This window comes from Eublepharis macularius, chromosome 9 (genome assembly GCF_028583425.1).
Source record: "Eublepharis macularius isolate TG4126 chromosome 9, MPM_Emac_v1.0, whole genome shotgun sequence".
NCBI lineage: Eukaryota > Metazoa > Chordata > Lepidosauria > Squamata > Eublepharidae > Eublepharis > Eublepharis macularius.
Genome location: NC_072798.1, coordinates 37,265,092 through 37,281,275, shown reverse-complemented (window position 1 = coordinate 37,281,275; position 16,184 = coordinate 37,265,092). Strand labels below are relative to the sequence as shown.

General features: G+C 41.0%; 1 protein-coding gene across 1 annotated transcript in view; it reads left to right on the top strand.

Annotated features, from left to right (window-relative positions):
• Positions 1–338: 338 nt before the first annotated feature.
• TMEM184B (transmembrane protein 184B) overlaps positions 339–16,184 on the top strand; it is a 49,572-nt gene continuing 33,726 nt past the window's right edge. The window contains exons 1-2 of the mRNA XM_054988408.1: positions 339–594; positions 12,961–13,206. Of these exons, the coding sequence (XP_054844383.1) occupies positions 13,003–13,206 (204 nt within the window). The 5' untranslated portion in view covers positions 339–594; positions 12,961–13,002. The remainder of the gene's footprint in view (positions 595–12,960; positions 13,207–16,184) is intronic.

Genomic DNA, 16,184 nt, shown 5'->3' with positions numbered 1-16,184 from the left:
CCTTTTTGTAAGTGCGGAGCGCAGCAAGAAAGAGGGAAACCAGGGGCCTCCATAAATCTGTGGTACTTTGCAAGTAAAAAGCCTACGGAGGCCTCAAGTGGGGGGGACAGAAAGGACGACGGTCACCAACGGCCAGCCCCGCGCTGCCCCTTTAAGCCGCAGCCGGGTCGCGCAGAGAAGCCATCTGCGTGGGCCACGCTGTCCCTTTAAGGGCGGCTGTTTATGTCGCTTTCCCGTAGCCCGTCCTCCGCCCCGAAGGTGAGGGGCTGTGAGGGAGGCGAGCGAGATTGGCGCCTGCGCAGGACGGCTTCTCGCCTTCGCCTGTCCAATCTTTCTGCTCAGCCCGCCCCAGCTCCCTCCGGGCCAAAGCGACAGAACCGGGAGCGGCTCCCACCAGGAACGGGACCGGCGCGGCTGCGCAGCCACGGACCTTGTCGAGGGAGGCCGGGCTGCCTTGGCCATGGGCTCCTGAGGGCCTCTCGTTCCGCCCCGTCCCTCGACTGACGGAGCGGTCGCTGGCCGGGCGAGGGGGAACGGGCGGAGCGGCGGCTCCGCCGGCGTCGGTCCGGCTGGCCCTGGCAGTGCCGCGTGGCGGTAAGGAGGGGAAGGAGGGGTGGAAGCAGCGCCTACACGTAGCCGGCCCTTGGCTTGCCAACTTCCAGGTGATGGCTGAAGATGTCCCGGAATTACAGCTGATCTCCAGGCCTGGAGAAAATAACTGCTTGGGAGGGGAGAACTGTATGGCATTATATCCCACTGAGGCCTCTTATCTCCCGGTACCCCACCGTTTCGAGGTTCCACCCCAAATCTCCAGGAATTTCCCAGCCTGGAGCTGGCAACCCTATTAGTGGCACCAGGCATTCGGAAGCAGAGGGCGAGGAACCACGAAGGCAGTATCTCTTCGCACTCAGTGTCGCCCTTGCCCACTTGGGAATGCTTTAAGGCCCTTGAAAGAGCAGCCAGTGGTGTTTCTTAACGCCCTGGGGATATATGTTCAACAGTTGGATGTGGAGGCATGTCTGTGCTGAGTGGGCATTAAGTTGTTCTGGTGGTGTATAAATTGAATGTTGTTGTTGTTATTATTATTATTATTATTATTAATAATAATAATAAAGGCATCGGGATAATTCTGGGTGCTGCAATAGTGTGTAGCAAGATGATCTAAGGATGGGCTGGTGGGGTGCTAGATATGGATGTTGTGATGCAGAGTAGTTGATGGCAGCCTTGGATAAAGGCTCATAGTCGAGAGAGGTGTCATGTTTATGTGCCAACTGTTTAAGTAATGGTACTGAAAGGCCTTTATCCAAAAAATGCTAATATGGAGGCACTTGCGTAGCAGCTTCCTGCCACAAGTAGATTTAAACAAAGCAAGAAACATGGGGAGTGGAATAGTGCACTGCATGTAGCATAGTCTGTACTTAATTTGTGGATTGTGGTGCATGTTGTCTTGAGTGGCATAGCATCAGCCTTGTTATTCTTTTGGTTCCGAACGGGGATCTAGGTGAAATACTTGTGATGCGATGCAAAGCTAATAGCAGTAAGTAGAGTCGTGTGCTGAATCACGCTTGTTTCAACCACAGTGAAGCATTTAGTGTTGGGATTAAATTGTTTTTATATTGACCAAAAGTGATACTGAGGTTTCAAGACACTCTTGATACAGGAAGTCTTTTGTTGGTTGTGGTCTTTTTTTCTAGAGGAATACTAACCATTATACGCTCTACTTATCAAGTTCCATGGCTCCAAGTTCAGTTACATCACCCATGAAGCTGAATTACTGAGCCACTGATCCATCAAGGCCAGTATTGTCTACTCAGGTAGGCAGCAGCAATCTTGGGTCTCAGGCAGATTTCTTGAATGTGTACTTTTTGATAACATGTATGAACAATTTGTGATAGCTGCAGCATGCCAGGCTGTTGGGTGTATTCTGTACTATACAATAGGTGCTAAAACAAATTGGATGGAACAACTCCACTAAAAGAATTAACTGAAGAATTCCCAAGTAATATTTAGTTATATGTGTCTTGTTCTGTAAATCCTGGGAGTGAAACTTAATTGGCAGTCACAGCAACTCTTAAGATTGCTGCCAACCATGACCCTAATGTGAGGTTTACATAAGACTAGGCCATGATTTTTGCTTTGATTTCATTCATGCCACACACACACCCTTGAGTTAAATCTTCTCCTAGTACTCTTTCAGTGCAACCCTACTCAGAGTTTGAAATAAATGGACTTAGATTAGAGGAGCTGTGTATAGGACTTCACTCTTAGAAGTGATGGAAGATCAGACTCCTGCCAAGACAATTCATCCTGCCAGAGCCCCATGGGTGTGTTAAAAAGCAATCTGTAATCAATCACGGTAGTAAAATAGGATAAATAAAGTCTTTAGCTAAAATAGCTATAAAATATGATGGACATATCTAGCAAACCAATTTCCAGTATGAGCTACATACTTGGGGAGAGGAGTGGGATCTCTCTAGAGGCAGCGTGTTCCGTGGCCAAATGGTCCCTTTATCAAGAGCTGTCAGTTTTAATGTGTGACATTCTCAGATGCTCTGGGTATGTCTGAACCCAAATGTTGTCTCTAGTTGCATCCCCATTTTTGGCACTAGCCTAGCCATGTCCACTGATGTTTAGTTTTGTTTGTTTCAGTCCAAACAGTGACTGAGAAAGCAACAGATCAGCTTGTGTCCAGGGAGCAGGAACACTGAGCATGTAATGCAGTCTGGTGATCATTTTAATAATCCCTGAGGGACACAATTTACAGGAAGCAGGAGGAGGAGGAGAGAATTAGCCAACACGTCTCACCTGCTGCAGCCTGTTCTCTTTGAAAGAGTACTCTAACCACTAGTGGGTTATGGTTACCTCCTGAACCTCTGCCCCTGCTGAATAGTGTGTGGCTTGCAATATCGTATTCCTAACGAAAGCTGCTGCCTTTGGGATAGACATTAGATAGCTGTCTGCTACTCCCATCTGATGGGATAGCAGCTTCATCTCTGTTTATGTATTAGCTTTGTAAATTAGCTTTTAATCTGTGTATCGTAAGGTACCTTGAGTGCTATTTTATTCATAGAAAGGTGTGAATGAGTAACAGTCCTGTTGATGTGAGCGTGTACTATATTTTGTGGTGCATTGTCCTAAATTTGTTCAAGGTGAAGTGTGAAAAAGAAGGTTGTAATGAAAACAGGGTACAGATGAACCATCTCCTTGCTGTAGCCCCTCTATGTTTGGAAGCAGGAGACAAAAAGAAACAAATACTTCTACAATTCTGTCTTGAATGTACTTGATGTTTCCTGGTTCAATCAGAAAACGTTGAGGAAGAGGATTAAAGTGCTTCAAAGGCTGGGGAGAGATGTATCTACACTAACTGTAGGTGACATCACTGTTCCTTGGAACACTAGGGAAATAACAAACCTACTATCTCTAAGTTCCATTTAAGCCTACTGATGCATGCTCATGATGAAAATTGTAAACTTTATGGTATCACAGATCTTCTCTGTGTTTAGCTACACTAAATTAACATGGAATCTGTGAGACTGAAAGCTAGTGAAGTCCCTGATTCAAGTATCATCTCTGCCACAAATTCGGTTGGTCTATCTCAGACAACCATTGAGCATTTAGATTGCTGAAAAGGGCTAGAAGCCCAGAAGAAGTTCTGTCCACTTAGAATCATAGAATCATAACTTGAAACCCTTGTTCTCATCTTTCTGTTCCTGCCATTGGATTTCAGTAAGTCCCCTGAACTGTTTTTAAAAATCTCACAGACTTTAGTTTGTGATCTTCTGTGTGCTTTTTTTATTTGGGGAGTGATAACCGCAAGGTCATGAGTACCACTTCTGATTCTCAGGGTAGACACACCCTACACCCAGAGTTTAATCCTGTTTTTGGTGGAAGCATAGGATCAGCTTCCTCCCTTTCAGTTTATTTCGTACTTCCTTCCAGAAGGGGGAGAGGGACTGGTATGTTGACCTATTATAATGAGGATCACCGTACCAAAAACAAAGAGGGGGCAGAAATGAGTAGAGCAGAAAAATGCTGTCTTGGAGAAAGAGAGAGCAGTTCATGGTAAAAAGATTTTATTTCCCATCTGAGGTCTGACTTGGAGTGGAGCATAGATGGGCAACTGAATTGATTGCCTTGGTGTAGACCAGTGATTCCCAACCTTTTTTCCATGGAGGAACCTCTAAATTAATTTTTCATATCCTGAGGCACACCAACCTATGAAAACATTTACAGGCCAGAAAAAGTTGATGGTAGGGAACACAATTCAATTATTGCAAAATTGTCAAGAAAACATATTTGTAAAGAGCTTGTTTATTTTTGCATAAATGTTAAATTCTTGGCTGATTGCTCGTGGAACCCCTGATGAAGTCCTGTGGACCCCAGGTTTCCACAGAACCATGGCTGGGAAACACTGGTGTGGACTAGAGCAAAGGGAAGAACAGGCCAAAGATGGAAACATGAGGGTGCAGGCAACCACAGGAATGAAAGAAAAGGACTGTGAAATAATGGTAAAGAGAGGGGTGTTCAGGGATAAATTGAGAATTTGGGCAGTAATGTTTTCATTGCTCTAAATCATGCAGTAAATTAAATTTGGGCAGTAATGTTTTCACTGCTCTAAATCATGCAGACCGTGTCAACGTGCTTTAATTAAAGTTTGTAATTACTTAGAAGTTGAACCTTTACCAGACAAAACGGTTGTTGATGCTCATTTCTTTTCATCATTTACAGCAAAGAGCCTTTTGTTCTGAAAGTTTTTTTTAAAGCTTGATTGGCATTTTCTGTCTTTTGTTTCTCTGAGTGCGTTGCCAGCTGTTTGGATAAGATATGATGAATGGACGAAAATCTCACGAGTATTCAGACTATTCACTCCTTCTCAGCACGATTACAAGAGCTTTGTTTGGATGACAGTGTGTTATGCGGATAGTTGAATTATATCATTTAATAAGCAAAGTGGTCATTGTGGGTGGACAAAATTGTTATATGCAATCCAGAAGTGAAAGTAAGCTGGCTTGGGGTGTGATCCCAAAAGGTACAGTAGAGGCGGAGAATACCTGGTGACACAAAGTTTCATTATATCAACTATTCTTTTGTCCTATGATAAAAGTGGCTGCAGCCTCACCATTTACTCCATTATGGTGGTACTGTTTCAAGCGCTATGGTGTCATGGTGTAATAATAGCTTGTAGTCTGTAAAGAAAGGCAGTGAATGTGTGTATGTGTGGGGGGGGGAGAAATTTGAGGGGGGTGGTTCTTGCCATCTGTGTCCTGGCCTCCACCACCCTCCCCCCCCAAAATCCCTAAAAGGAATTGGTGATGCAGATTGCACACTGTTTCTTTAAGGTTATTTAAATTATTTGCTTTCAGCTGTTTTAGACCCTGATCCCACTTTTTTAGCCAGCTCACAAAATACTGGGCCCACATATTTACTACCTTATGATTATCTACCCCTTTCCTAACAGGTTGTAGAATTGTTTTATGTGAATTTAAAAAATCCAAACAAAGCTTTTAAAAATACACTCTACTGCATTCCAGAATGTTTTTTACTTCTTGTAATGGGAATGCAACTGGAGACCAGACAAGGGTCTGGTAACTGATTCAGAGTACATGCTATGGCATCTGGCATAGGTACTAAGTAGATACATAGAGAATAAAATGTTCTTCTATTGGTTTCTTGAGTATTGTAGTTTTTAATGTCAGATTTAAGTCCACTTATTCTTTGTTGTTTGTCTGATACAGAGAATAGAAGGGTATTGTTGACACTTGATGGCATATATAATGATGAAATATGAGCAAGTGAATGAACCTGAGATGTATGGCTGTTGTTATGTCAGGAGATTGTGTTCTTAAAGTTAAGTCTGTATCTTAGTATACTGCATGTATTGCTCTCATCATGAAACTTCCTTCTGCAGTATTTTGTACTTTCACATTGGATTATTGTTGTAGAAATCATAAAGCAACAGGTAGGAAAATCTTATATGTAGGTTACATTAATTATATATTACTTTTGGGCTTAACAGGGATGTGTCTACTTTTAGACCTAACAGGGATGTGTCTACAAAGGACTACATGTATACTTTACCCTTCTATTTCCACAGGAATATAAGATTTTATTTCTCAGACTTTTGACTATATGCTGTTGTTCTGTAGTTGCACATACCTTTGTTATCACCTTTTAGGAAGATTCATTGTAGACTAGTTTTAAATAAAATGTTAGAAGAGTGCCATTTTGCAGCTGCCAGCAAACTTCAACCTTCACAAATGCACATTGATGAAAATGTGAAATCGGAAGAGTTGTCAGGGGTTTCTTTCCTATTTTGCCCATGAGATTATGCTAGAGATCATTTCTTGTCTTCAAAGTAACTCTCTGTTTAAAGCTGCATTTATTTATTTTTAAACATCTCTATTCTGCTTTCCTTTGTACATATCCAGAGTACGTAATAAAAGAACATCAGAAATATTGCACTGAAAACAGTTCATAAAGCACACTTTAAAAAGCCCCCAAAGGATGACCTTCGTTGGGTATCACAAAATGGCTTTTTAAATACACATACACCCTACATCTATCTAAAAGAGGACAAGGCAATGAGAAACTGATTTTGGTCCCCAATGGGGAGAAAGGCAGGGTATAAATGATGTAAGTAAATAAATAGGGCGTTTGGAGGGAAGAAAATTTCAAAGAGTTAACAGTGAAGAAAGTCTGATCTTAACCTTTCTCTATAGAAAGAGGCATAAGGTCCTCAACAAGCCAAGGGTGGGAAGGGGGGGAATGTGGAATGAAGTCAGAGGCAACACCTTGAATTGAGCATAGAAGTATACAGGTAGAGGCAGTTGCATGAACAGAGATTGCATTTTCTTGGTCAGCGACTGATTAGCTGATTAAATGAGGTCTTGGGTTTAACTTGATCATTCATTACTGCATTTATAAATTTTTTATGTTTGTAACATGGTAACTTTGAACCTTGAGATCTGAACGGAGTCTGGTATGTGTGTTTAGGAGACAGTTTCGGATACCAGCTTGACTCTCACATTATTTTTCAAAAGATGAAGGAAAAAATAACTTCTAACGCAGTATCTACCTAGAAGATGAAGGTTCGAGTCTAAGATGCCATGCACATTCAAGGAACAATTGTAAATTTCATGTGTGTTCGTTTAGAAAATTTACATGCGGCCTGTCCAGACACCTACCTTGAGACAGCTCACAAAATAAAACTGTACAATAAAATTATTTTATTTATTTATTATATTTGATTTTTAATCCACCCTCCCTGCCAGGTAGGTTCAGGGCGGAGTATAATATTTCAATTTACATAAATAACAGTTAAAAACAGATAAAACAGCATACAAATAACATTAAAACAACTTTATACAATACAGTTTCTCTTCAGATGGCAATGATAAAATACTGCTTTTCAGTATTATAAAACATGAACATTAATAACAAGTCAGTGCACAAAACAATTAGCCGCCTAAATTGGTTTTTATACAAAAGTCCTCAGGCTAGAAGCAGATCATAAAAACAACAAGTTGTTAAAACCTGTACCTTCTTTCCTGCACCTATTTTCAAGAGGGCAACACTGTGCTTTGTTAGTTTTTAACAGGGTCTGTATTTTCAATGCTGCTATGATTAGAAGGCCAGCAGCATTAATTCTGTCCAGTGACTCACTCCCACACAAATCCCAAGAAACAGGCAAAAAACTCCTTAACTTCAATTATCCCTATGTGAACAGCATCTAGAAGCCTTGGCAGAAAGCTTCCTTTGGGCTCCTTAGCTGTTTGCTGCTATTTCCCAGTGTCTTGTCTCTTATATAGGAATGAGCAGCTGATGTTCATAATAAGGGAAGGCTTCTTTTAGTAATAATAACTGTGCATATATACCACTCTTCTAGGCAGATTGGTGCCCCACTCAGAGCGGTAAACAAAGTCTGTGTTATTATTATCCTCACAATGCAGCTGGGGCTGAGAGGAGTCGCTTACCCAAGGCCACCTGCCGAGCTCATGGCAGTAGCGGGATTTGAACCGACAGAATGCTGATTCGTAGCCCTTCCACTTAACCACTTTTCTATAGCCGCCCCTTTTGCTGATCTCACTGGATTAAAGAGCCTTTTTGTCTGCCTGAAAAGTTAGGATAAGGTTGTTGAAGAGAACAAGTGTGTGCATGCATGCTTGTGCGCATGCACATGCACATGCATGAGCACATGCTTGGCATCATAGGCTGTATTTGAGTTAGAGCTTGATAGAAAACTCTTGTCTAAGTAAAATACATTTTTTCATTTCACTTGATGTCTGTGGATGCTGTAAAACGGTAGAAAACATTACTTGAAAAACATAGCATGTGTTTTGATAATATAGGGGAAAAGGAATATTGTTAATAATATTGATGTCATGTGGCAATATTCAGCTTACACTCACCAGAGGGCAGTATGTGTCTCATGTGTTGTCTTTTAGCCTCTGGAATGTCTAATCACACACCTGCTATTTAAAGTACTCTGCTTTTCTGTGTCTTGGATGTTTCTATTGCCTTCCATTCCTTTCAAGTCTTGGTTAGCTTGCAAGAAATTAAAAACAAATCACGACATTTATAGCTTTGTGTCTGGCTAATAATACTTTGCATTTGTGTAGTACCCTGGAGCGATCAAAGTGCTTCATGTACATTATTTCAATAATTCTTACAACAGCCGTGTAAGTATTAGTATCCCCATATTCCAGATGAGAGGATGTGGTGTGAGGATGAGAGATGATGGCTCAGTTAAGGCCATCTGCCTGAATCTGTGGTTGAAATAAGATTTTGAACCAGGTTCTCAACTGAGAACCTTCCTTGTTCTCAGTTGAGTCTCTTACTGCTTTTCCCTTTGCATGTTCACTAAGAAATATGATCTATTTTATTCAGGGAATTACTTTCACATAAGTAACGGTAGCATTGAATTCTTGGTCACTATACCAGGGCTAATGATGAAAAACCTAGTCGATCCTTTTGTGCTTTCTGAAATGGCATGTTATAACTTAGCATCTTAAGAACATGCTTGATGGATCCCTAGTATACTTTGCAAAAAAACTCCTTGTTTGGAGGTGTCTGATTTTGTAGGCTTGTGGTTATGTGCTGCAAGCTTTAAGCCTGCTGTACATGATTGTGGCTTCATGTGATCAGCTGGCAAAATCAGGACACCAACAAATACAGCAGGCTTGGATAGACTCCATGGGTTCACTGTTTCTATGCCGAGTGAAGGCAACCAGATAGTTCTATGGCATTATGCATGCATATTGGTGGCAAAAAACTTCCCTTATGGTAAACATTATGATAAACAGCAAGAGCTAGTGTAGTTAGAACACTGGACTAGGATCTGGGAAACCCAGATTCAAATCCTCACTTTATCAGAAAGCTGACTGGGTGACTTTCGGCCTTTCAGCCTAATCTACTTTACAGGCTTGTTATGAAGGTAAAATGGGGGAAGGAGAATCATGCCCAGGGTTCATTGAAAAAAGAATTGGAAAAAAATGCACTAGATAAGTAGAGACGGAATTTTCTAATACCTTTGCATATTTATGGAATTGACAGGCGTTCTGTTGTGCCTACTTATTTCTTCCATTTTTCCTTCAAGCTTAATTGGCTCAGCAGCACTCATCTGTGGTAAATCCTTCCTACGTGTGTGCTTACAAACTTAGTAAAAACCTCAACTGCTGCTTCCCTGTGGGATTTTCAAAGGCGTCGAATGTTGTCAGAAGGAAACCAGCTTCCTCTAGACCCTGCAAAGGCCCCCCCTGTGCTCACTGAGCACAATCTTTACTCTCTGTTCCACTTTCCAGCTACTTAGTTCTTAGAAGGCCTCTCTCTCTGAAGGGAGTTTCTCTTCTCCCTTCCTCTCCTTCAGAGAAGCAAAGCTCTTCTGTTCCTTTCCTCCTTTTCATCGCCAGCCATCTTGCCATCTGTCCTGCTGTACCCACCACCAGCTTCTCAACTTCCCCTGAATCTTTCCTCAAAACCTATTTGTTGTACTAAGATTTTGCATTCATTTTGAACCTCCAGAGTCCTACTCTGCTACCAAGAAGTCTCTCTTACTATTCTTTCTTAAGCATCCTCACCCTTTTAAGCTTTTTGGCTTAATCTCTACACACTTAGTTGAAATGAATGGGACTGCCTTTCAAGCTAATTTCCTCAGCACAGCAAGGCTTCTATGTGTACAGCCAATGCCAGTTCACATCTGCATGCATATCTGCATTTGAATTGGGATGCTCATCTGGGCCCAGTTGATGGGACAGGATGGGCAGTGTACCTGTGTATGCACATCCCTGTCTAGGACCTTGAGTCATTGTGTGCAGATAGCTTGGTTTTCTTTTTTAACTAGGTACCCATGCTGTACTTGAAGTACCCACCTTCCTATATAAACTCACTCATCAATTTAGGTCAGCTCAGCAGCTGCTTCTTGAAGTGCTTTCCTTTTTAATAGGTCAATTTGGCTGTAATTAACAGCATCAGCCTTTTTGGCAGTAGCACTCCTGAACAGCCTAACAGAGTAGGTGCATAGACTACCCTACCCCAGTTAGGTTCTATAATTTATTCAAAGCCATCCTGTTCCAAGCTTTTCCAAGAGTATCATGTTTTGTCATTGTTTTATAGCTATTTGGGGACAAAAAGTCCACTGATTGTGTTTCTTATTTTGCTAGTTTCTCTGCTGTTGTTCTTATTGGTATGATTTATTATATTGATGAAATTCACTTCCAACACAGGAAGAGGCACGGTACACCTGTTTGAAATGTAAACGGATAAACTAGAGGTGGATTGGTGCCACCTTCTATAATGCTGTGTAGCCAGTTAGATTGCAGGTTCTTGGGAAAGTGCTTTCCGCCACCATTGCACTCCATTGGGATCCGATCTCATATTAAAGATAGCTTGTTTCTTGTTCATTCTTCTCAAAATAGTTGTATTTTTCCCTAAAATAAATTCACAATAGGGCAAAGACAGCCTATGGAAGAATTGCTCCAAAGGGTTGGTGTTTTAATAATGAATGTTGCTTTAAAAGGAGAGAAGTCAAATAGGAATTGTTATATAACATGAGTAGTGGCTGCTATCCCATCCATAATAATAAAAAAGATCTGTTTTGAAAGGACAGGAGTCCAGCTATTTCCTTCTCGGTGCTTTACCTTATTTGCTCTCTTCTGACAGGGCAGGAGGAAAGTAAGATACAGTAGTCATGTATAGTATTTTTAAACAATTCATAAAGAAATATTCAGTGTTCAGGATTTTTAATTATTAGTACTCATGTGCAACTGTTATAATTTACTCAGCATTTTAAATCCACAAGTACTAATACATATATTGCTTTTGCTTTTCAGCTCCCATTTTGTAAAGAATGGTAGCTTTAACATTTCATCAAAAGCAATTTAAATGCATCAGTTGCTGCTGCATCCACTTTTGGTGCGTCCTCAATAGTGAATGTTGCTAATGATAAATGTGTGAGCCTTAAGTGTTTGGGGTATTTTTTCCCTTTGCTGTTATACTTTTTTTTATTCTATCAGAATGCTCAGTCCCAAATGTGAGAATTCTAAGAGAAGTATTCCTGAAAAATGGGACATGCTGTACCTATAGTGTATGTGCTTATGAAATATACACATACTCACAAAGGCCCACTGGACCTCCAGTTGCCCTGTGATATAGTCAAAGACCCATAATACTAAATGGGTTTACTATATTTCACATGTCTTACTACAGTCTGAGATGGATCCTCTTAAATCCAAACTTAAAGGTACTAAGTATGTTTGAGATTATAGGCTTGCCACCTCAGGACTGTATTGATGAGTGCGATACGTTGGTTGAACACACATATACTTTGTAAGCTAACCTTCATTTGGACCACAAACAATAGATTGGTATTGGTGCTTTGTGCCATCCACATCCTTTCTTTTCACGGAGTCTAGTTTCTTGAGGTCAACAGAATGAAGGGGATAGCGGATGGAACAGCATGCAATTTCTGCCTCTGTCCCAGAGTAGTCACCTAACTAAGCTGGATCCATGATTGCAACTGTTATTTAATACTCCAGAGACTAATCTGATTGAAGTCTTCTAGTGGGTTATTAAAGTACAGCACTGCGTTTAGGCAGCTTTCCAAATTCTCCACAATTACAGTCATTGAGACCACATGAAGCTGCCTTTTACTGAGTCAGACCATTTGTCTGTCGGGGTCAGTATTGTCTGCTGTGGCTGGCAGTGGCTCTTCTCCAGGGTCTCAGGGTATTTCACAGGGTCTCAGGGTATTTCATATCATCTACTGCCTGGGCCCTTTAACTGGAAAGGCTGGGGATTGAACTTCTGTGTGCAAAATTCAAAACCGCAGCTTCTCTACCATTTGTTTTGTTGAAAGTGTAAGAACATAATAAGAGCCCTGGTAGATCAGACCAATAGTCCATCTAGTTCAGCATCCTGCCTCACACAATGGCCCGCCACTTGCCCTGGAGGTCCAACAAACAGGGCACAGAAGCCAAGATCTTTCTCTGATGTTAGTGGTTTCAAAGATTTATTGCCTCTGAATATGGAGGTTCTCTTTTCTAACCATGGTCAGTAGCCATTGATGGCCCTGTCCTCCATGAATCTCTCTAACCGCCTTGTAATGTCATCTATGTTTGTGGCCATCACTCTCTCCACTGGCAGTGAATTTCAAAATTTAATTACTTGCTGAGTAAAGAAGTTATTCCTTTTGTCTGTCCTGTACCTATTGTCCATCAACTTCATTGGGTGCCCCTGTATACTAGAATTATGGGAGAGGGAGAAATGGCCGTCTCAATCCAATTTCTCTATCCCATGTCGAGGTGTAATTCACAGGTACACAAATGTTTCATTGATGATATTGTCTAGTCTGGAAAATGTATGTAAACCATTCTGGGCCCTCCATGAGAAGAATGACTCAACTTCGGTAGGTTATTACTGTTACTATGATTCTTTCTGCTGATACTTTTTATGCTTCCCCTTCAGGTTTGAAGAACCCACAGCACACAAGTGACTCTACCCACAGACATGATGATGGTAATGACTGGAGTCATGTCAGTGCCTGAGCTGGGCTCCACAGCCAGCACCCTGGCTGCAGCTCCCAACTTATCTGGGATGCCTGCAGATGGCAGACCCACTGCTGTGGAACAGCCAATATTCCTAATGACAACAGCTGCTCAAGCCATCTCAGGTTTCTTTGTGTGGACAGCTTTACTCATCACCTGCCATCAGGTAAAAAAAAAAATCTGTTTTTTTTTTACAAAAAATCCCGTCTGTAAAGATACTTTCTCTGCAGTTCTGGGATGGGGCTTCTTGAACGATGACAAAATGGGAACTAAGTATTTGGGTGCTGGAATGGTGCTGTGTCTTGTTTCTGATGGCTTGGCTTTGCTACATTTTCACATCTCTGTCCTTGAAGGATACTGTCTCAAAAGCTAATCCTGAATCTCAGCTAGAACACAAAGCTGTTTCCGTAACCATTTAGAATAAGCTAAAGTGATGCCTAGCTGCAGCCCTCGAAAGAGAAATTGACTGGCCAGGCCCCACACCCCTGGATCATGTAATATTAATGGAACTTGCTGCCTAGAATGGGTACTCGTTGCATTAGGAATAGTGCAGCTTGCTTGTACGTGATGTTATTGTCTGTAGCATGTATAAGCAACTTCTCCACTCTACTTCCATGTGACAAAAATAGTCCCTCTCTTAGAGCTAAACCACATGAGATGAATTACAGAGGACGCTCAAATGAAGGGAGACACAATGTTAGCTGGGAAGTGTAATTTGAATTTCACCTCTCTCTACAGAGCCCCTAGATCACTCTTCAAAGGTTTGTTAATAATTAACAGAGCCTTTGGGGAGGCAAAGAGGAAATTAACAAACCCTCTGAAGAGCTATATAGCTGGCTCTGTAGAGAGAGGTGAAATTCAAACTAAGTTTCCTGGCTAACATCCCTTCATTTGAGCATCCTTGTGTAATTCATTTTGTGTGGTTTAGCTCTCAGTGTCCCTAGTTGACCAAACTTCTGTTTAGAGTGTGGGTGTGGCCACCACTTGATTTCAGATCTTGGAACCAACCCCCAGGTGATGGAATTGGAAGGGCTTTTTACTTACGGTATAATCCAAAAACTCAGTGAATGAGTGGTATATATGGGATAGACTTTCAATGGCAACTTGTCTGTTTTCCCATGGAGTGTTGAAAGTAGCATTGTTTACTGTAAATTTTATTATTCCTATCATGCTTTGTACTCCACTTTAGGTCTCAAGGCAGACTATAAATAAAGAAAATATAACTGCCAAAAGGAATTTCTGCTTATACCCTTCAGGACAAAATAAATTCTGTGTGAGAAAGAATTGTATTTGCAAACTCCGGAGCTTGGCAGGCTGTGCTTGTTTGTATGTAAGACAGTGTAGTTCATGTAAGAACCAGTGTGGTGCAGTGGTTAGAGTATTGATGTTGAAGTAGAATTTGGGAGACCCAGATTTGAATCCTTACTCTGCTGTGGGAGTTTGCTGGGTGACCTTGGGCCAGTTACACACAGTCTAACTACCTAACAGAGTTGTGGAGAGAAAGTACAAGATAGGAGAATGATATAAGCTTCTTTGGGTCCCCATTGCAAAAAAGAAAAAGGAGGCACCCTCACATAAATTTCCAGGAAAAAGGTGGAAAACCACAGGTGAAGGCAAAAAATCCAATCATCAAAAGTTCTAAAGGTATATTGATATTGCAGTCAGACAGTATGTAAGTCGTGCAATGACAATGAGTCACACAAAAGTAAATCGCATAAGTAAACTCTTGCAATCAAACAGTGTGTGTGTCATACAATGACAGCAATTTACACATGAATAAATAAACTACATTAAATTCACTACTTGGGTCCCCATTGGGCAGATAGGTGGACTATAAATGAAATAAAGCTATAGCTGGCAGAAAGTTATCCACAAACTAGTTTAAAAAGGAGACAATTCATATAGGATGGATCTACTCATGAGTATTAACCTGGATAGTTATGGAATCGTTGTGTTTAGAACCAGAATACCTCTGTATACCAGATGCTGGGAACAAACAGAGGAATGCTTCTTGCTGGGCTTATAAGCTGGCCACAATCATCTGTCTGAGCACTGTTGGGAAAGAAGGTTGGACTAGATGTAATTTTGATATGATCCAGCAGGATTCTTCTTAAGACTTAGAGTATATCTCTTCCATAGCAGCTATCTATTAAAGAATGGCCAGGATTGGCTCATTAGAAGTGGGATCCTGGGTTAATGTGTATCCTGAATTTGCTTTGGCTGTGGCATTTTCTTCCTGACTTTTATGAATGCTGCACAGCTAATTATTTATTTATTTATTCAATTTATATACCGCCCATCCCCAGGGGCTCATTCATTGGTTAACTGTGAAGCCTGGAAGTCACTTGGAAAGAAATGCTCAGCATCTTTCCACTGTATCATGTATGGCTGGCTGGGTATAATGGCATTACAAGAAAGCCCCAAATGGAAAGGGTAGTGTGCTAAAGTTAACTAGCCACAATTGCAACAGACCACTCTAAGGATCAAGAACAGCACCATTGTTCATGATGGATATTTTAATGTAATCTCTATCCATCCTGCATCAGCTTGATAAGAATTTTAATAGATAATGGAATTGAGCAACTTTATTGGGGAAAAAATTAAGAAACAATTCAATCTAGTTAGAAAGCTGTCAACAAAGTCTTTGGTATTAGAGAGCATTGATGGGATTATAACCTCTCAGAAGGTGTTACTACTATACACTGCTTAGAATTCCTATGTCATGTGCATAAACTATTTTCTGTATATGAGTTTTAAAACTGATTTTCTAATAATCTTGTTTTGACTCTTATGAGACCTCCAAGGGGCAAGGAGGGACAGTTTCTGGAAGAAGGTAGAGGGTAGGCAAGGTTAGAGAGCATCATTGATTGGATGTTCAGAGGATGCAACCAATTGTAAAGCATTTATTTGATTTCTTTTTTAGAATTGTATGTGATTATTTGTTTTGTAAAAGCTGTTTACCATATAATAAATTATTTCACATGAACAGATAAGGAGTTTCTAAAGCACACATAAACCAAGTGTATATTCTTAATGAGACTGTAGAATCTAAGGAGGCTATGAGAGCAGATAATAGCTTTGCTTCTCAATTTTGCCGTGTTTCTCCCTTCTCCCACCAGACTCATTTCGCATAGTGATCGGTCT